Source organism: Pelophylax lessonae (genome assembly GCF_965119305.1).
Source record: "Pelophylax lessonae genome assembly, chromosome: 1".
Classification (NCBI taxonomy): Eukaryota; Metazoa; Chordata; class Amphibia; order Anura; family Ranidae; genus Pelophylax; species Pelophylax lessonae.
In genome coordinates, this window is record NC_138768.1 from 433,816,023 (window position 1) to 433,836,920 (window position 20,898).

The 20,898-nt window shown below is 41.2% G+C and overlaps 1 protein-coding gene across 1 annotated transcript in view; it reads left to right on the forward strand.

Moving 5' to 3' along the window:
- The window catches only part of LOC309556738 (protein shortage in chiasmata 1 ortholog-like), a gene marked incomplete at its 3' end in the record, with an annotated part of 76,297 nt that extends 73,764 nt beyond the window's left edge, over positions 1-2,533 (forward strand). The window contains exon 8 of the mRNA XM_082259225.1: positions 2,379-2,533. Coding sequence (XP_082115351.1) covers positions 2,379-2,533 — 155 coding nt within the window. The remainder of the gene's footprint in view (positions 1-2,378) is intronic.
- Between the last annotated feature and the right edge of the window lie 18,365 nt (positions 2,534-20,898).

Sequence of the window (20,898 nt, forward strand, 5' to 3'; positions counted from 1 at the left end):
TGATGTGGATGAGAAGGCCTGGCTCGCAGTCTGCGCTCTAATTCATCCCAAAGGTGTTCTATCAGGTTAAGATCAGGACTCTGTGCAGGCCAGTCAAGTTCCTCCACCCCAAACTTGCTCATCCATGTCTTTATGGACTTTGTTTTATACACTGGAGCAAATTTGGTGGAGGGGGGATTATGGTGTGGGGTTGTTTTTCAGGGGTTGGGCTTGCCCTGATAGTTCCAGGGAAGGGAACTCCTAAGGCGTCAGCACACCAAGACATTTTGGACAATTTCATGCCCCCAACTTTGTGGGAACAGTTTGAGGATGGCCCCTTCCTGCTCCAACATGACTGCGCACCAGTGCACAAAGCAAGGTCCATAAAGACATGGATAAACGAGATTGGGGTGGAAGAACTTGACTGGCCTCAACCTAATAGAACGCCTTTGGGTTGAAGTAGAGCACAGACTGCAAGCCAGGCCTTCTCTCCAACATCGGTGCCTGACCTCACAAATGCGCTTCTGGAAGAATGGTCAAACATTCCCATAGACACACTACTAAACCATGTGGACAGCCTTCCCAGAAGGTTTGAAGCTGTTATGCTGCAAAGGGTGGGACAACTCAATACTGAACCCTACGGACTAAGACTTGGATGCCATTACAGTTCATGTGTGTGTAAAGGAAAAGGCATCCCAATACTTTTGGTAATATAGTGTTGGACACTAAGCCGTTTGAGGCAGCGTTCTATGATGCCATCAAGACAGCCATGTACCTGGCCTTCTACAGGTTCCTGCTGCCAAACGAGTTCACCGCTCAGTACCGCCACATGTCAAGGAGGGCAGACCTAGTTAAGGTGGACATTCATTGTCCTGACACTCCAACAGTCCAAGACAAATCAATTGGGGCCACCAGTCGACATACCGCTGTATCCTTCTTTCAACAGATGGTTCCCTGTCCAGTTGCTGGATCGTCTTTATCCGGGTGGGGCAGGTTAGTGATGCTCCCCTGCCGAGCCTCTATGGCAGGCCTCTCACCACGCCCAGGTTCGTCAAGTACTTGAGAACCCTGCTGTGTAAGTTAGGGTGCGATCCTGCTGCCCTCTCCGGTCAATCCTTTCGCTTAGGGGCAGCCACGGCGGCCTCCAGCCTTAGCATTCCTGTGCATATCTTCAAGAGACCAGGGATGTGGGAATCCCCCGCCTACTACAGTTGCATACCCCAATATGAAAGCGAGCTCAGACAGGCGTTTCCGATTTAGCCAAATTACTTTGGTTTGTGTCTTTCCTTTTGCATACAATGCACTTGTATTAAAAGTTACTTGCACGCTCTCTTTTTGCCCTCTTTTTTTTACAGGCCTGCCCAAACAACGGGTTTGGCACGCTACTACTGTAGTTATTTAATTATTGTCATGTTCTCTATGACAATAATAGGAAGGCGGAGCCTGGAGTTGTGGGAGGGGAGGAGCCGCCTATTTAAGGTCGGGCCCCCCGCCTCTTCTGGGCCAGTGCAGGGATCGTTTATCCCTCCCACCACTGCCCCTTTTCTACAACATTCCCTTCTTCCTTCCTTCTTGGCGGCCCTCTTTATTTTACAGGCCTGCCTGAACTACGGTTTTGGCACGCTACTACCGTAGTTATTTAATTATTGTCATGTTCTCCATCTTGGCTCATTTCTCTGACCACAAATATATATATATATATATATTGTGTTAAGGGGAATTCACACAAGTCCATGCCAGTGCAAACTGTGGTTTTAGGGCTTGCTAGGACATTTTATTTTTTAAATCAAGTATTTTTTATTGAAAACTTTTTTTCCATTTGTTACAACAAAACAAGTCACCGTGTGTTTTGTAGACAGAAGTATACGAAAATAATAGGAATTTTTTATTAAACAAAAGTAAAAGTTCAAATACAATTGCCCATACAAGGGATTCCATATATTGCATGATGATTATATTGTTCTTCATGCACAGAACTGCAGTTATATATAAATCTGTTATGCTAGGCAGTATGTTTTGTGGTTGTTTCATTGTCTTCACTGTCATGGTTTATCACGTCTCATAAATTTCTTGTCTAAACAGTGTCTATATGCATTTGTCAATGTGCATTACAATGCACCTGCTTAAGTGAGGCCTTCACATCTGTTATCTCACTTGTACAGAAGGAATGTGTTACCATTCAGGATGTCCGTGAAGCTTGATTTTGATGGAGAGAGGTGTCTGTACCAAAATGTCCTTTCAAACCAATGTGAATTTGAAAGGAGAATAACAAACCTGGATTGTATAGGTTACTTTGAAAAACAATAGCCAACCTGTTACAATGTGTTCTCTCTCTTTTTTTTACCTGATTTAGCCTTTGTTTTTTCATTTAATTGATGGAATATATTATTTGTTTCCAGGTTTGCTAGCACAGATATCAGAAAAACATGAATTTATTGAGCAAAATTCAATTAGCAAAAACGTTGATCTAATTAAATGTGAAGATATTGTCAATAAAGGTAAATTTTTTATTATTCAGTTCTTTTCAAATAATCTATACTTAATATGGAATTAAGATAGGAAACTTAGGCACCTTCCAGCACAAAAGTATGTAGTAAAAGGACAAACCCCCTACCATGTCCCTAGTTACATACAGTATATCATGAACCATTCAAAAATGTTTGTTTTAAACTAAAAGTGCCTTTTTGGCACTTTTTCCATTGGGTTTTATTCTAAGGAGTGAGCTAAATGCGGGTCCACTGGTGTGTACTGTGACACACGGATCCCAAGGCATTGTTTACTTTTGTTTTACAGAACCTTATGTTATGAGTGACAATTTCAATACAGTTCTATTCACTATGTGGTTTGCATCAGAGCTCACTGAACTGACAAAAAGTGCTATATGGAGTACTTTTTTAGCGCACACCTCAGCATTGCTCTGATTTGAACTGACTCCATTATGTGTTGGAGCTGAACTGGAAACAGTGGCCAGCGTGGCCTCAATGCATCTTGTGTTAACTGGCTTTTTAAGATAACAAATGCAATCATTTAGAGGTTGCATACAATATTTACTGTAGTATAACACATTTTGTAATTTTTAATTAACTAGGCCATTTATTATAGAAATTTATACATTGGACTAAACGTTGGGGCAACTAAGACAGAAAAACAAACAAAGAGATTTTGTACTTACGAAAGGTACGGTTTCTTCAAATGAGGGACAGTTATGAGCTACGATAATTCTCAACTGTCAAAACTTAGTGGAATTTTTTTTTTCCTTGCTGATTTTTTTAATAGAATGAAAAATAATCTTACACCATATACAGTATAAAGCTGTTGTTTTTGGTATAGAGTAGACACATAGGAAGAAGTGTAAAGGGAGGTGAAGTAAGCCTATGTTCACTTCAGCTATCCAACAGTGTGCAGGAAAATTTAAACAATATGGTGTTTGTTCTTTACATGCTTAGATATTTGAAGTAAACACAGATATACCTAAACCTTAACACAAATAAATCAGGCCCACATTTAGTTCACTTGACCATATTGCAGACTTTCAAAAATCAGTTTTATTACTTGTCAGTAAATCAGGCCTCCAGTGTCTCCAATAAAATACAAGAGAGTCATAGGTGCATATTATCTTCACTAGTGAAACAAACTGGATTGAAGTCCTGGCTGGCCACATCAACACCCCATCCCAAAAAACAAGTGTAAAGAACCAAAAAGTGAACAGATGGGACTTTAAAGGTGTTGAACCCCCTTTCAGAATAAATATAGATACACAAACATCAATAATAGAAAAAATACTTTATTCATATACAATAGTTACATAGTTACATAGTAGGTGAGGTTGAATAAAGACAATAGTCCATCCAGTTCAACCTGTGTAGATGTGTGTGGCCGTAATCATCTCTCATACCCCTGAATGTTCTGATCCTTGAGATGTACGTCTAAGAGTCTTTTGAAAGCCACCATACCCGCAGAAACCCCCTCTTGTGGTAGAGAATTCCACAATCTTGTAGCCCTAACAGTAAAGAACCCCCCACGTTGCCTGAGGTTAAAACGCTTCTCATCAAATCGCATTGTATGCCCTCGAGTCCTCATGCAATCCTTTCAACTGAATAGCTTATTTTCTATGCTGAGATCACCATTGAGATATTTATAAATTATCTCATTTATTATCATTTATTAGTTTAAAAGTCTAAATGTGGGGAATAACATTTCCCCTAAAAACAAAAAATGATTTTGCACATCAAAAAATGTAACCCAAAAAAGGCACCCCTGAAACTCAAAACTCCTGCCCTCATAAGTAAACTGTATTGTATGATAGTGAACCCAGGTGTATGGAGAAGGCAAGACTCATCCCAATGCATTTCACCTTTGTTGGCTTCTTCAGGGTTATTTGGGGGTGCAGTTGAGTTACTGAGAAAAAATGAAAAGAGAAAAGAGAAAACAGGGGAGTACAGAACACATTACATCTTATCAATTACATCATCAATAGCTTCCATTAAGGATATATTTTTATCAACTTACATTTATGAAATACTTTGTAGATTGCAATTTTAGAAAGAATCACAGGTACTCATCTCTCTCTAGTTAGATCCCAGACTAGACCAAGACGTCGGGGGCTAGGTGGACCAAAACAACTCCCAGCAAGGAGGGGGGACCATCCAGAGGTGCCCAACCGAGGTGGAAAGGGAGGAAGGAACAAATGGATCTACCCACCACTTATGTAATATTCAGATAGTACTGGTAAAAATAAAAAAAAAAAAAAGGAAAAGACGCCCTCCTTAGCACTCCTATTGTCAGATATAACACACAGTAGCATCCATATTAACAGACATACCTAGCCCCACAGAGGGGGGATAGAGGAAAGGTGCCAAAATGGTCACAGAAAAAGGCCACTGCATAAGGGTTGGATTAAGCAAAAACAACAACAAAAGTAAGCCATTTCAATCGATGTTCAGTGATGTTATCATAATTAGACATATACATCTATATGTCTGTGTCTTTAAAAAGCAGAAGCAACAAAACACATTACCTATAAATCCTCCTGTATTCCCCTGCTCTTCTATATCACCACAAACAAACAAAGCATCTTGTCATGGGTAGCAGGTAGATTGCCTTACTAACTCAGTTTGTTTATATTGGTAAACTGGCGCCAAAAACAATTCCTCCCTCCCCCCACGCCGCTGCCATCTCCAGCGTCATCCAACGCTGGATCATCAATGAAGTAGAACATGTTATGGCGGGACGGGTGGCTATGATCCCATCACAACACCATCCATCCCATCAATGCCGAGGCAGCGGCATCCGAGGAAGGGGCAGATAGAGGCAGAGGGATGCACAATATTACCGCCAGGTCCTGCCACAAACCTATATATTGGGACCCACATCTAATGCAGATATAGACAGCACTCCAGCATGCTGCCATCTTAGGGTCACTTAGGGAATAGAAATCTTTCCAAAAACGAGCAAATAAAAAACGACATCTTGTGGATACACACTAGATGACATCTAGACTGCAAAAACAATTAAAATAAAAAACATCAGAAAAAAAGATCAATACATTGACAGATAGTTCCCCACAGATAAGGCCCAATCCGGAATGTGTAAGCCTTATCGTGGGCCCTATCTGTGGGGAACTATCTGTTAATGTATTTATCGTTTGTTCTGATTTTTCACGAGGGAAGGATTGTAAGTACTCTTTGAGGTATGTTGCACATGTGGGATTTATCATAGGCAATGTCCCCATAATAGGACATTTATTTTTTATTTTGATTGTTTTTGCAGTCTCAATGTCATCTATTGTTTATCCACAAGATGGCATTTTATTTGCTCATTTTTGGAAAGATTTCTATTCCCTCATTGACCGTAAGATGACAGCATACTGGAGTGCTGTCTATATCTGCATTAGATGTGGGCCCCGATATATAGGCTTGTGGTGGGACGTGGCAGTAATATTGGGCATCCCTCTGCCTCTCTCTGCCCCTTCCTTTGGATGCTGCTGCCTCGGCGTCGGTGGGATGGATGATGTTGTGATGCAGCTGGGGACCATGGCTGCCCATCCCGCCATTATCGCGCGCGTGCGGGGATCCGTGCATGTGCAATAGCATGTTCCACTTCGTCGATCCTCCAGAGTTGTATGACACTGGAGATCGTAGCGGCGTGGGGAGAGGGAGGAATTGATTTTGGCGCCAGTTCACCAAAATAAACAGACTGAGTTAGTAAGGCAATCTACAGGCTACCCATGACAAGATGTTTTGTTTGTGGTGATACAGACAAGCAGGGGAATGCAGGAGGATTTATAGGTAATATGTTTTGTTGCTTCTGCTTTTTAAAGACACAGACCTATAAATGTATATTTCTAATTATGATAACATCACTTAATATCGATTGAAACGGCTTACTTTTGTTGTTGTTTTTGCTTAATCAGATATACATCCAACCTTAATACAGTGGCCTTCTTCTCTGACCATTTTGGCACCTTTTCTCTATCCCCCCTTTCTGTGGGGCTAGGTATGTCTGTTTATATGGCGATGGTCTGTTAATATGGATGCTACTGTGTGTTATACCTGACAATAGAAGTGCTAATGAGGGCGTCTTTTCCTTTATTTTTAGTTTTATTTTTACCAGTACTATCTGAATATTACATAAGTGGGGGTAGAGCCATTTGTTCCTTCCTCCCTTTCTGCCTTGGTTGGGCACCTCTGGATGGTTCCCCCTCCCCCCTTCTCACTGGGAGTTGTTTTGGTCCACCTAGCCCCCGACGTCTTGGTTTAGTCTGGAATCTAACTAGAGAGACGAGTACCTGTGATTCTTTCTAAAATTGCAATCTATTTTATAAATGTAAGTTGATAAAAATATATCCTTAATGAAAGCTATTGATGATGTAATTGATAAGATGTAATATGTTCTGTATTCCCCTTGTTTTCTCTTTTAATTTTCTTCTCAGTGACTAAGTTGCACCCCAAAATACCCATGAAGAAGCCAACAAAGGTGAAACGCGTTGGAATGTGTCTTGCCTTCTCATACCGGGGTTCACTGTCATAAAATGCAGTTTACTTATGAGGGGAGGAGTCTCAAGTTTCAGGGGTGCCTTTTTTGGGTTACATTTTTTAAAGTGCAATATCATTTATTGTTTTTAGGGGAAATGTTATTCCCCACATTTCAACTTTTTAACTCATAATGATTGTATTTGAATAAAGTATTTTTTCTTTTATTAATGTTTGTGTATTATAATTATTCTGAAAGGGAGTTCAACACCTTTAAAGTCCCATCTGCTCACTTTTTGTTTTTTTTCAATTATCTTCACTAGGGGTAAGTCTGTGATTTTTGGATGATACTTCAGGTTGCAGCTTTTGGATTACTCCAGTCCACAAAACTGGTAGTGGTCAGTGGAAGTAATACTAGTGGAAGTAATACTAGTTAGTAGAGGTTTGGCTTGCCCACAATTGGGTACTAGCGCTAGGTAAGATATAGAGAAAACAGCGCAACTTATGTATACAAAATAAATAAAGTGAAATAAATAAATAAGAAAACTCCGGCAGCTCTCACTCACTATGTTTTCACTCCACAACCCAAATCAATAATCAAAAAATAGTGCTGCGCCAGATATAACACTACACTTCCCATTCCCATTGGGGAAATTCACCTATCTATTTGTACTGGTGTGATCAAGGAAGAAGGTGAGGGCAAATCTGAAGTTTTAAGGTTGTCCCAAAACCAAGATGGGAGGGTAAATTATCTAATGGGGACACCTGTTCAGTGGAAAACTGTCTGAGTAGGGAATTCCCATCCTAAGGAGACCTGGTCTAACATTCTGGGACAGGGCAGGAAGTGAAGATAAAGTTCCCCAATGGTATACTGGCAGTAAAAAAAATACCCTGATCAGGGTTATATAACGTCCCCACCTTTTCAAAACTAAAAAAAGTTTTGTTTCTAGAGATACGCTGATTATGTTGTCTGTCTAACCAGAACAAAATAAATACTTATCTTTATGCCTTTTATCAATGTCTGTTTGCTTTACTAAGTCTGTTTCAGTTCATACCACGAGGCTGAGTTAGAGGTCCCACTCTCTCCACAAAATAAAGCACTCAAAGACGCTGGAGAAGAACAATGCATTATTCTTGCTCGAGAAGTCCTGTCACCTATTTGTTCTACGTATGTAAAAAGTATTGCTGTATTTCACAGCTCTAGTTATCATCACTGCTGTTGTAATTTCTATTGTAATTTGTTTTGGGAGAACATAATCCATAACTGCAGATGACCTATGAATTCTAAAAAAAATGTGAAAGTATTTCATATTGCCCACAGTTCTGCTTTGTATACAAAGACCATTGCCACTGGGACTAAAAGTGGTTGGATAATCAAAAGTTTTGAGTTGCCCTCAAAAAACGAATAGAGGGGAGATCTTCCAGTGATGAAACTTGTGAGCAACTGACAACTAACAACAAACTTTAAGAAATGTTTAGAATTGGAGAGAATTTCTCTCACTTACTCTTAAAATCTATAGGACAGAAAGTGAAAGCAACTGACCCAAACGGGAAAAGAGGGTAAATGAATTGATCCTGCACCTGATTTAATGTAGTGAGAAGTGAGGGGAAATGAACCTGTGCTAGCTTCAACTATCCAATCATGTAAACCCTACAAATAGCTGGATGTAAGTTTCACTTCTCTTTACACCACAGTAATTTATGCCCAGGCTCATATTACTTTTGCCTCTCTTCATCTTGTTTCAAGGGGGATGTCTAGCCAAAAATGTTTCCTTACTTTGAATAGAGTGGCGAAGGTTAGATCTCTTGTTGTGATTTTACTGCTATCTGGTTCTCCTTTTGGATTTACCCTTACTTCCTGTCCTTCTGAAAACCTTTTACCAAACAGGAAGTGAGGGGACCTCTCCAATAGGAACAAAGACAGAAATAAAAATGCTTCTTGATAGTATAGTATGGGAAAGTTAGAAACAACGCCAGATTTTAATTTCTGACTGTGTACCTGTTGTAGATATTTCCTCACTTCTGACTGCTAAAACATTGTCTTACAGGAAAAATTGGTAGGTCTCTCCAGCAATGCCCTGGATAGCGGTAAATTCTTCCCCATTCTATCCAAATTAGCTTAGCATACTTTAAATCTAACAGTTGCAGTTTTTGCCTGTTACACTAATTCACATGTAGATTAATTTAATTAAAAACTACTGTTTGTCACTTCTTCACCAATGGTGGATTCATGGGAGGATTTATTCAGTAATAGGTAACAAAAAATGCCTTGGCACTGATGGGCTCAAGTAAGGCATGGCTATGGATCTTTAATAAGCTTGCACAGGCAACAAATGATTCCTAGCACTCAGATTTGTGTATTACAATACATATCAGCCACAAAACACAAATTCTTGCATATATACAGTAGATATAAAACCCCTGTTCAAATGTCAGGTTCCTGTAATGTAAAAAAATGAGATGAAGATAAATCATTTCAGAACGTTTTCCACCTTAATGTGACCTATAAACTGTACAACTCAGTTGAACAACAAACTGAAATCTTTTAGGTGGAGGGAAGTAAAAATAAATAACTAAAATAACGTGGTTGCATAAGTGTGCACACCCTTAAACTAATACTTTGTTAAAGTACCTTTTGATTTTAGTACAGCACTCAATATGAGTATGAGTCTATCAGCATGGCAAATATTGACTTGGCATTGTTTGCCCACTCTTCTTTGCAAAACACTCCAAACCTGTCAGATTGCACAGCCTACTTTAGATCACCCCAAAAAATTTCAATAGAATTCAGGTCTGGGCTCTGGTTGGGCCATCCCAAAACCTAATTTATCTGCTGGTAAAAGCATTCCTTTGTTGATTTGGATGTATGCTTTTGGTCATTATGCTGAAAGATGAAGTTCCTCTTCATGCTCAGCTTTCTAGCAGAAGCCTGAAGGTTTTGTGCCAATATTGACTGGTATTTGGAACAGTTAATATTTCCCTTTACCTTGACTAAGGCCCCTTGACTAAGCTTCACTGTGGGTATGGTGTTTTTTTGTGATGTGCAGTGTTGTCTTTTGTGCCAAACATATCTTTTGGAATTATGGCCAAAAAGTTCAGCCTTGGTTTCATCAGACCATAACACATTTTACCACATGCTTTTGGGAGACTTCAGATGTGTTTTTTTACTAAATTTACCCCGGCTTGGAAGTTTTTCTTAAGTTTTGCCACTCTACCCCATAGCCCAACAATCGTGACAACACCTGTGTCTGACTATTTATACAAGGTATGTAAGTGACGCTGGTGATAGGCAAGCGGTCTTCATATGTGTGTTTTTTATCATTTTTACACGTACATGTAGTTTTAACCTTTACAATAAATTTTACACTATATTAGCACCTTTTTTGGCTTCCGATTTTGTGAGCGTTCCATGCAGCCTGTTTTGAACTCTGGGCACGATTTGAGTGGATCCGCCAGCTATCCTGTTCACCCTGAATAGCAGTGGATGCGAGAGGGTTAAGGACACCAGGTTCCGACTGTGGGAACGATCCCGGGTGTGATAACAATTCCTGTTGAATAGGACTCAAGGTGTATACTGTATACACCAGACATCTGGTGAGTGCATAGGCACGGTGGAGGGGAGCACTATTTGGGTTGACTTTATATATAAGAAGTGCATTGGTGGCTTTTCATTTAACCTATATAACAAGAATATCTTCTCCCCATATTCACTATAGCACTTGAATGACAAGCTTCTTCAAGGACTTACTATTTCTTTCACTGGATCCTTAGCAGATGGACTAGCCTCATTATAGTTTAATATGTGGCTATTGGTTTCGTTATATTTATATTTAGTTATAGCACTGATTTGGACACTTATTATCATTTTAGACTTTTTAGCGCTGCACTTTTTTTATATGAAGAATATGGGAGATTGTTGTCACATGTACCACACAGCCAGTACTTGCCAGATATTCCTGAAGCTACTTTAATGTTGCTGAAGGGCTCTTGGCAGCATTTCAGACCAGTTTTCTTCTTGTCTTTTCATCAATTTTGGGGTGACCTCCAGTTCTTGGTAATGTCACTGTTTTGCCATATTTTTTCCACTTGAAGATGACTGTTTTCACCGTGTAACATGGTATTTTTAATGCATTGGAAATTCTTTTGTACCCTTCTCCTGACTGATACCTTTTACCAGTGAGATCCCTCTGATGCTTTGGAAGTTCTCTGCGGACCATGGCTTTTGCTGTAGGATGTGACTTAGAAAATGTCAGGAAAGACCTACTAGAACAGTTGAACTTTTGTTTGGGGTTAATCAGAGGCACTTTAAATAATGGCAGGTGTGTACGGACTGCCATTTAACATGAGTTTGAATGTGATTGCTTAATTCTGAACACTGCTACATCCCCAGTTAAACGAGGGTGTGCACAGTTATGCAACTATATTTTTTTAATTTTTTATTTTTACTCCCCCAAAAAAGATTTCAGTTTGTTTTTCAATTGAGTTGTACAGTTTATACTGTAGGTCACAATAAAGGTGGAAAGTTCTGATTTGACTTATCTTTGTTTCAGTTTTTTTACATCACAGAAATCCGACATTTTAACAGGGGTGCGTGGACTTTTTATATCCACTGTATCATATAGAGCATGTAGGAAGATCTCTGTGTGAATTGCCCAGTTGTATGCTGACACTACAAATGATGGGCAGATGTCTTCCTATTCATTTTTCTTTAGAAGCTATTTTCTTGATAATTCAGGATGAAGCATATTGTGTGGCACATTTAATCACATTTAATTACTGTTTTAATTGTTTTTGTTATGAATGAAGAGGCTATTTGCATGCAGTGTAGCTCATCAATGTGTCAGAAACACGCTGAAGTGAGCAGCAGCATGTAAATGACAGCTTTATTCATCATGGTTTAAAAATGTAGGTTGTCAGGTAAGTGAGGCACATGAAAGTTCCTGGCCATATCTATGCTTTCCCTAACAGCCCATCCATACCCAAACTTACTCCAAAATTATCCTGCAATGCTATCTTAACCACTTAAGCCCCAGCCCTATTTCGGACACTTTTTGTTTACAAGTTAAAACCAGTATTTTTTCCTAGAAAACTACTTAGAACCCCCAAACATTATATATATTTTTTTAGCAAAGACTCTGGAGAATAAAATGTCGATCATTGCAAAATTTTTTGTCACGCGGTATTTGCGCAGCGGGCTTTAAAACGCCATTTTTTAGAAAAAATTTGAAAAATCACATTTCACTGCATTTAAAAAATACTAAACAGTAAAGTTAGCCCATTTTTTTTTGTATATTGTGAAAGAGGATGTCACGCCAAGTAAATAGATACCCAACATGTTACGGTTTAAAATTGCGCCCCCCCCGTGGGATGGCGACAAACTACGGTCAATAGAGATCTCAATCTGCGACGCTTTAAATTTATTTAACGGTTACCAGTTTAGAGTTAGAGTATAGCTCTTTTTTTTAAATTATTGCCCACGCTCTGGCGATCGCGGCAATACCTCACATGTGGGGTTTGAACAGCGATTTCATTCGCGGCTCGACTTGCGTATATGTTTTTTTTTGTGCGCGAGCTAACGGTGACGGGGGCGGCTACATTTTTTTTTTTTTTCCTATTTATTTTTTCCTTTTTTTTAACTTTATTACACGTTTTTTAAAAAAAAAATAATCTGATCACTTTTATTGCTGTCACAAGCAATATAAACATCCCTTGTGACACCAATATGTAGTGACAGGTACACTTTATGGAGGGATCGAGGGTCTAAAAGACCCTAGACCCCTCCACTACACTTCCCTGTATGCAAAGCGACGAAAACGGCATTTTTGCATACAGCCGTTTTTCAAATCTGCCGCCTTTTGCAGCACAGTAACCCGGAAGTGACGTTATGGACGCCGCCTCCGGGTTACGTCATCGGAGACCCGATCGATGCAGTTTCCGGCATTCATCGGGACTCCATCCAGCCGGCGGACGTGTCGGCTGGGTGCTCGGGGCTCCCGGTGGGACGGGAGCCCCGAGCAAAGCCACGAAAGGTGGCGGGAGGGGGGGGACGTCCCCTCCCGCTCACTCGGGTAACGATCGAGCGGCATCGGTCGTTACCGACGGAAAGCCAACCGTCGGCTTTAAACCACGGTACCGGGATGATGCCTCTAGCTAGAGGCATCATCCCGGTATAACCCCGCAAAGTTACCCGACGTACCGGTACATTGATATGCGGTAAGTGGTTAAAAGAAGTTACCACTTAAGACTAGGCCTTTTCTGGAACTTTTTGTTTATAATTTTAAATTTATATTCTTTGCTAGAAAATTACTTAGAACCCCCAAACATTATATTTTAGCAGAGACCCCTAGAGAATAAAAAGGTGATCGTTGTCACACCATATTTTCGCAGCGGTCTTTCAAACGCAATATCTTTGGAAAAAATACACTTTTTTGAATGAAAAAAAAACAAACCGTAAAAGTTAGCCAAATATGTTTGTATAATGTGAAAGATGATGTTATGCCGAGTAAGTAGATACCTAACATGTCATGCTTAAAAATTGCGCACGCTCGTGGAATGTGAACAAACTATGGTATTTTTAAAAAATCTCCATAGGTGACGCTTTTTAAAATGTTTACAGGTTACCTGTTAAGAGTTGCAGAGCAAGTCTGGTGCTAGAATTATTGCTCTCCCTCTAATGATCATGATACCTCACATGTGTGGCGCAAACACAGTCTACATACAGTGGGTACGGAAAGTATTCAGACCCCCTTAAATTTCTCACTCTTTGTTATATTGCAGCCATTTGCTAAAATCATTTAGGTTCATTCTTCTTCCTCATGAATGTACACATAGCACCCCATACTGACAGAAAAACACAGAATTGTTGACATTGTTGCAGATTTATAAAAAAAGAAAAACTGAAATATCACATGGTCCTAAGTATTCAGACCCTTTGCTCAGTATTTAGTAGAAGCCCCCTTTTGATCTAATACAGCCAGGAGTCTTTTTGGGAAAGATGCAACAAGTCTTTCACACCTGGATTTGGGGATCCTCTGCCATTCCTCCTTGCAGATCCTCTCCAGTTCTGTCAGGTTGGATGGTAAACGTTGGTGGACAGCCATTTTTAGGTCTCTCCAGAGATGCTCAATTGGGTTTAAGTCAGGGCTCTGGCTGGGCCATTCAAGAACAGTCACGGAGTTGTTGTGAAGCCACTCCTTCGTTATTTTAGCTGTGTGCTTAGGGTCATTGTCTTGTTGGAAGGTAAACCTTCGGCCCAGTCTGAGGTCCAGAGCACTCTGGAGAAGGTTTTTGTCCAGGATATCCCTGTACTTGGCCGCATTCATCTTTCCCTCGATTGCAACCAGTCGTCCTGTCCCTGCAGCTGAAAAACACCCCCACAGCATGATGCTGCCACCACCATGCTTCACTGTTGGGACTGTATTGGACAGGTGATGAGCAGTGCCTGGTTTTCTCCACACATACCGCTTAGAATTAAGGCCAAAAAGTTCTATTTTGGTCTCATCAGACCAGAGAATCTTATTTCTCACCATCTTGGAGTCCTTCAGGTGTTTTTTAGCAAACTCCATGCGGGCTTTCATGTGTCTTACACTGAGGAGAGGCTTCCGTCGGGCCACTCTGCCATAAAGCCCCGACTGGTGGAGGGCTGCAGTGATGGTTGACTTTCTACAACTTTCTCCCATCTCCTGACTGCATCTCTGGAGCTCAGCCACAGTGATCTTTGGGTTCTTCTTTACCTCTCTCACCAAGGCTCTTCTCCCCCGATAGCTCAGTTTGGCCGGACGGCCAGCTCTAGGAAGGGTTCTGGTCGTCCCAAACGTCTTCCATTTGAGGATTATGGAGACCACTGTGCTCTTAGGAACCTTAAGTGCAACAGAAATCTTTTTGTAACCTTGGCCAGATCTGTGCCTTGCCACAATTCTGTCTCTGAGCTCTTCAGGCAGTTCCTTTGACCTCATGATTCTCATTTGCTCTGACATGCATTGTGATCTGGAAGGTCTTATATAGACAGGTGTGTGGCTTTCCTAATCAAGTCCAATCAGTATAATCAAACACAGCTGGACTCAAATGAAGGTGTAGAACCATCTCAAGGATGATCAGAAGAAATGGAAAGCACCTGAGTTAAATATATGAGTGTCACAGCAAAGGGTCTGAATACTTAGGACCATGTGATATTTCAGTTTTTCTTTTTTAATAAATCTGCAACAATGTCAACAATTCTGTGTTTTTCCGTCAATATGGGGAGCTATGTGTACATTCATGAGGAAGAAGAATCAACTTAAATGATTTTAGCAAATGGCTGCAATATAACAAAGAGTGAAAAATTTAAGGGGGTCTGAATACTTTCCGTACCCACTGTATGTGGGTGCGACTTACATATGTGTTTGCTTCTGCACACGAGCACAGAGGGAAGGAGCGCATTCATTTTTTTTTTTTTTTCGATTTATTTTTATTTTATTTTTTTACTCTGTCCCTTTATTTTTTCATTTTTTGTAATCACTTTTATTTCTATTACAAGGAATATACACATCCCTTGTAGTAGAAATAAGGATGAAAGGTCCTCTTTATGGAAAGATCTGAGGTCAAAAAGACCCCAGACCTCTTTACCTTTAAAAGCAAAAGATCAAAAAATAAATAAACACATTTTTTACTTCCAGCCTGGACTGCAAGTAAAGTCATAACATTGCTCCAGCCCTCCAAGGCTATAGAGGCGATCAAAGAGGATCTACTCTTTCATCACCTATGGGAGCAGCCGGCCACACCATTGGATTGTTTCTAGATCGAACCAGTGGAAACCAGAGAAGCATTGTCTCTTTTTTTTATTTTTTTGATTACTTTTATTTCTATTACAACGAATGTAAACATCCCTTGTAATAGAAATAACTGACAGGTCCTCTTTATTGAGAAATCTGGGGTAAAAAGGAACCCAAATCTCTCATTTACCCGTTAAAGGAAAAACATTTTAAAATTTTGCCTTTAAGGGAAAAAAAGAAGGCGGAAGTGACATCGGCCACTCCGGTCCTCCAAGGACAAAGAGCCAGGTGGGGGCAATCTTGCCCTCACTCAGCTTCCTGCCCAGGCACCCGACAGATTGGAACGGCTCTGGGCTAACCGTCCCGAAAGTGGCTGGAGGGCGGGGCACTTCTCCCAATGCCTCTAAAAGTGATCCCGTAGTAAAACTGCCGCAGGGACCAGTTTTATCAGGTGCAGAATCGTCCATAGTACAAAAAATACTGGGTTATGGCAGCTAGCTGCTGCCATAACAATGGTATTTAACATAAATGTAATGACATAAATGTACCGTGGGCAGTCGTCAAGTGGTTAAGCAACCAACCCTTGAAAAGCAAGGAGGAATATAGAAGGTGTGTGGGAACCAGCCGGTCCCTAGTCTGATATACTTACCCACCAGTCTGCTAATAAACCAAATATACCTGTCTAACAAATTAGGTTAAAAACAGTTTTTTTTTTAGCAACCAACCCTTTAACTCTCATGGTATTACTGATTGGCTCCTTATGCTGATTGTGCCTTCCTCAGTCTGAGTTCTAATGTATAGGAGATTTTAAGAGGCTGATACCAAGTCATATTCAGACAGGGCCAGAACGGGGAAGGTGGGCAGAAAGGGCACATGCTTTAGGCCCAGTGTTGATATGTGGAGGGGTGAGTATGCTGGGAACTTTAGCTGTTCTGTTCTTCTGCGCTGCAGTGTCACATCTGTCATAAGGACCAGGGGCCCCAATAGCTGCTGGAGGAAGGCTTCTGCTCACTCCTCCCTCCAATAGCAGCCTACTGTAGGAAGAAGAGAATGGATGCCCGCTTTGAACACACCTCTGTCTCAGTGCAGTGCAGCTTAAGAGTGAAAGCAAACTGCCCTTCTTTCTGTACCCCTTTTCCACATTATGTATAACATGACTAGAAATGGGAAAAAAGGTGTCAATATTTTGTGTGGCCATCATTATTTTCCAGCACTGCCTTAACCCTCTTGGGCATGGAGTTCACCGGAGCTTCACAGGTTGCTACTGGAGTCCTCTTCCACTTCTCCATGATGACATCACAGAGCTGGTGGATGTTAGAGACCCTGCGCTCCTCCACCTTCCTCTTGAGTATGCCCCAAAGATGCTCAATAGGGTTTAGGTCTTGAAACATGCTTGGCCAGTCCATCACCTTTGCCCTCAGCTTCTTTAGCAATGCAGTGGTCATCTTGGAGGTGTTGAAAAGTCAAAAAAAGGTGCGCAAATCAATAAGTAGAAGCAGCACTAGAAAAATATGTAAATTAAGTGAAAGTGGATAGTAATGCGCTTCAATAGTAAACCAACAATATTAATGTGTAAAACAATCAAATCTTGTAGGTGCAAAAATAGTGCCCAAAATTGGAGGACTTCAGAATCATGTGTAAACAAAATACAGTTTATCAATTAAAGTCCATAATCAAACATGTGCAAATAATATGTTCAGTGGCGAGTCCACATTTAGATGGTGACTGTATGGTGTATGGTCTGAGCACTGACAGGTTGACCCCCCCAACCCCTTCAACCTCTGCAGCAATGCTGGCAGCACTCATATGTCTATTTTCCAAAGACAACCTCTGAATATGACGCTGAGCACGTGCACTCAACTTCTTTGGTCGACAAAGACGAGGCCTGTTCTGAGTGGAACCTGTCCCGTTAAACCGCTGTATGGTCTTTGCCACCCTGCTGCAACTCAGTTTCAGGGTCTTGGCAATCTTCTTATAGCCTAGGCCATCTTTATGTAGAGCAACATTTATTTTTGTTTCAGATCCTTAGAGAGTTCTTTGACATGGGGTTCCATGTTGAACTTCCAATGACCAATATGAGAGAGTGAGAGCGATAACACCAAATTTAACACAACTGCTCCCCATTCACACCTGAGACCTTGTAACACTAACGAGTCACATGACACCGGGGAGAGAAATTGGCTATTTGGGCCCAATTTGGACATTTTCAGTTAGGGGTGTACTCACTTTTATTGCCAGCGGTTTAGACATGAATGGCTGTTTGTTGAATTATTTTGAGGGAACAGCAAATTTACACTGTTATACAAGCTATACACTCACTTCTTTACATTTTAGCAAAGTGTAATTTCTTCAGTGTTGTCACATGAAAAGATGTAATAAAATATTTACAAAAATGTGAGGGGTGTACTCACTTTTGTGAAATACTGTATATTCAACTCTTTTAAACCAATCTCTTATTGAGGGTCTTTCTATATGTACAAAGTAGCCATTTTTTGGGATTACTCCTTTTGCAGCATTTAACAAGTATGGCACCACTGAACTCCTACTGTATATTGTTTTGTCCTTTTATTATTACTATGTAATAGACAGCACCACAGATCGTCTGGTATCTCTATGCCTGTTATTTCTTTTATATATTGCTCCACTTATTTCCAATGCTCTCGAACTTTGGGGCACTTCCCATCATATATGGGTCATAGTGCCCTTCATATTACAACCTCTCCAACACAGTGGAGATTTCCCTAGTTGATATTTATGTGCTTTTTCAGGTGTTGTATACCATTTTGCCAAGCATTTATAGTTAATTTCAGTTATCTTAATATCTACCGCAGAACCATGTACTGCTCGTAATATTTATAAAGCGTTTATTAACCACTTAAGCCCCGGAAGATTTTACCCCCATTCCGACCAGGGGGTATTTTGCGATTCGGCACTGCGTGACTTTAACGGACAATTGCGCGGTCGTGCGACGCTGTACCTAAACGAATTTGGCGTCCTTTTTTTCCCACAAACAGAGCTTTCTTTTGGTGGTATTTGATCACCTGTGCGATTTTTTGATCACGCGCTATAAACAAAAAAAGAGCGTCAATTTTGCAAAAATAGCAATATTTTTCACATTTTTTTATATGAAATTCCCCAAAAAAAAAATTTAAAAATCAAAATTTTTTTACTTTTTCGGCCAATTTGTTTTATGCTACCTAGGTTTGGTAAAAAAAATCGCAAAAAGCGTATTTTGATTGGTTTGCGCAAAAGTTATCGCGTTTACTAACAAAGGGAAAGATTTCTGTCATTTTTGTTGTTTTTTTTTTTAACGTGTAATGGCGGCGATCTGCGATTTTTTTTGCGGTACTGCGACATTGGGGCGGACAGATCGGACCCTTGACTGACATTTTTGACACTTTTGGGGTTACCAGTGACATTTCTACAGTAATCAGTGCTATATATATGCACTGTTACTGTAAAAATACACTGGTAGTGAAGGGGTTAACTTTATTTGGGAGGGAGGGGCTGTGTGTATCCCTAGGGGCGTGCTTTCTACTGTGATTGGCTGGGGCTTGAGCTGTATGGACACTGATCAACGGATCTACATACTAGATCCGAGTGATCAGTATCCTAACAGCAAGGAGAATGACAGGTGGCTTGTTTACACAAGCTGCCTGACATTCTCCCTCTCCCCCGCCGATCGCAGAGTGACCGGCGGACATCGGGTCCGCCGGTCACACGCGCGGGGGGGTCCGTGACCACGCGGGAGCGGGAGCGCGCCTCCGGGGGCGCGCGCTCGCTCCCTAGACCCTCACAAGCTAGTGACGTAGCCCTACGTCACTTTGCCTGTGAGGGGCTGACTGCCGACGTAGATCGGCGTTAGGCAGTCGGCAAGTGGTTAAGTACAATACACACTATGTGCAGTACTTTATGTTTTATACGGTGATCGACTGGATTGCTTTGGATTGAGGATCCCAGGTCGCTTACAGTGCTACAGCAGTGATGGTCACTTACTAATGGTCTCAAGGACTCTTCACTTTTGCCCATCTGTTAACACAGGGGCTTGTCTGGAGGTGAGATGCTAGTATGACTGGTGGAGGATTCACCGAGAAGGAGTGCACCTATTGGATTTATCCTCTGCATGAGCACCTGTTCACCTTGGGACTCTCTCATTTCATTTTACTTTTATACATGAACTGATTCTTATATTTCTGTTAGGGCTATATGTTATTAGTGTGTGTTTTTTAGCGCTGCACTGTGATTTTATGGTTTATGTTTGGGATTTGATATATTGGCCCTTAGTGTTCAGCTGCTTGTCTTTTAGTGTATTATAGAGGCACGCTGATTTTTTCTTATTATTTTTCTCTTAATATTTTATAAATTCAATGTTTATTGAGAAAGGAAAAAGGGCATACAATATAATACAGCACAACAGAGCATATTGATAAATGTCCAATAACTGTAAGTGGAAATGTAGCGGGTCAGGGAACAAGCAAAAAAAAATAATAAGGACACACGTGAAACCTTGTTCTCCCAGACCGCTATAGTAGTAGACGGAGGTTCAAAAAGGAAAGTGGGCTATGGTGCGTAGTTCAACCAGGCAGGGCCTCCCCTCCACCGGCATCTCTCAAAGGGCCGGTCTGGTAGGGAGAGGAGGAACCAAGCTGACCTTCCAGGCACCCTGCAGCCATCACAACATAGGAAGAGTAGAAATGCCCAGGGGGGGGGGTAGTTTTCCATATGGGGGAAGAGCAGAAAGAGGAGAGAGGAGAGGGGAGGGGAAGTCAGTAGGGGGGAGGGGTGAAAAGTGGTGCAAGAGGGGAGGGTAAGGGGGAAAGACAGGATGGGGGGGGATGACCAACCCCAGCGCCGCAGATCTGTCAAGCGATCAAGTCTTTGTATTCATCGGAGAAGCTAAACTCATGCCAGTAGTACCATCGCTTGAGGAACCTTTCACGCGACCCCCGTGCAGTCGCCACCAGATCTTCCATTTCATTAATATGTGCTACTTTTCTCAACCACAGTGCCACAGTGGGGGGCTGTGACTGTTTCCAGAGAAGAGGAATGCAACTCTTGGCGGCCGTGAGTAGGAGCGGCAGGATCGACTTCCGGTAAGATGAACGCGGAAAGCTATTGTGGTGGAGGAGGAAGAGTGCGGGATCCAGAGTGAGGGGATGGTCCGTGAACTTCTGCGAGACGCGCAGCACCTCCTCCCA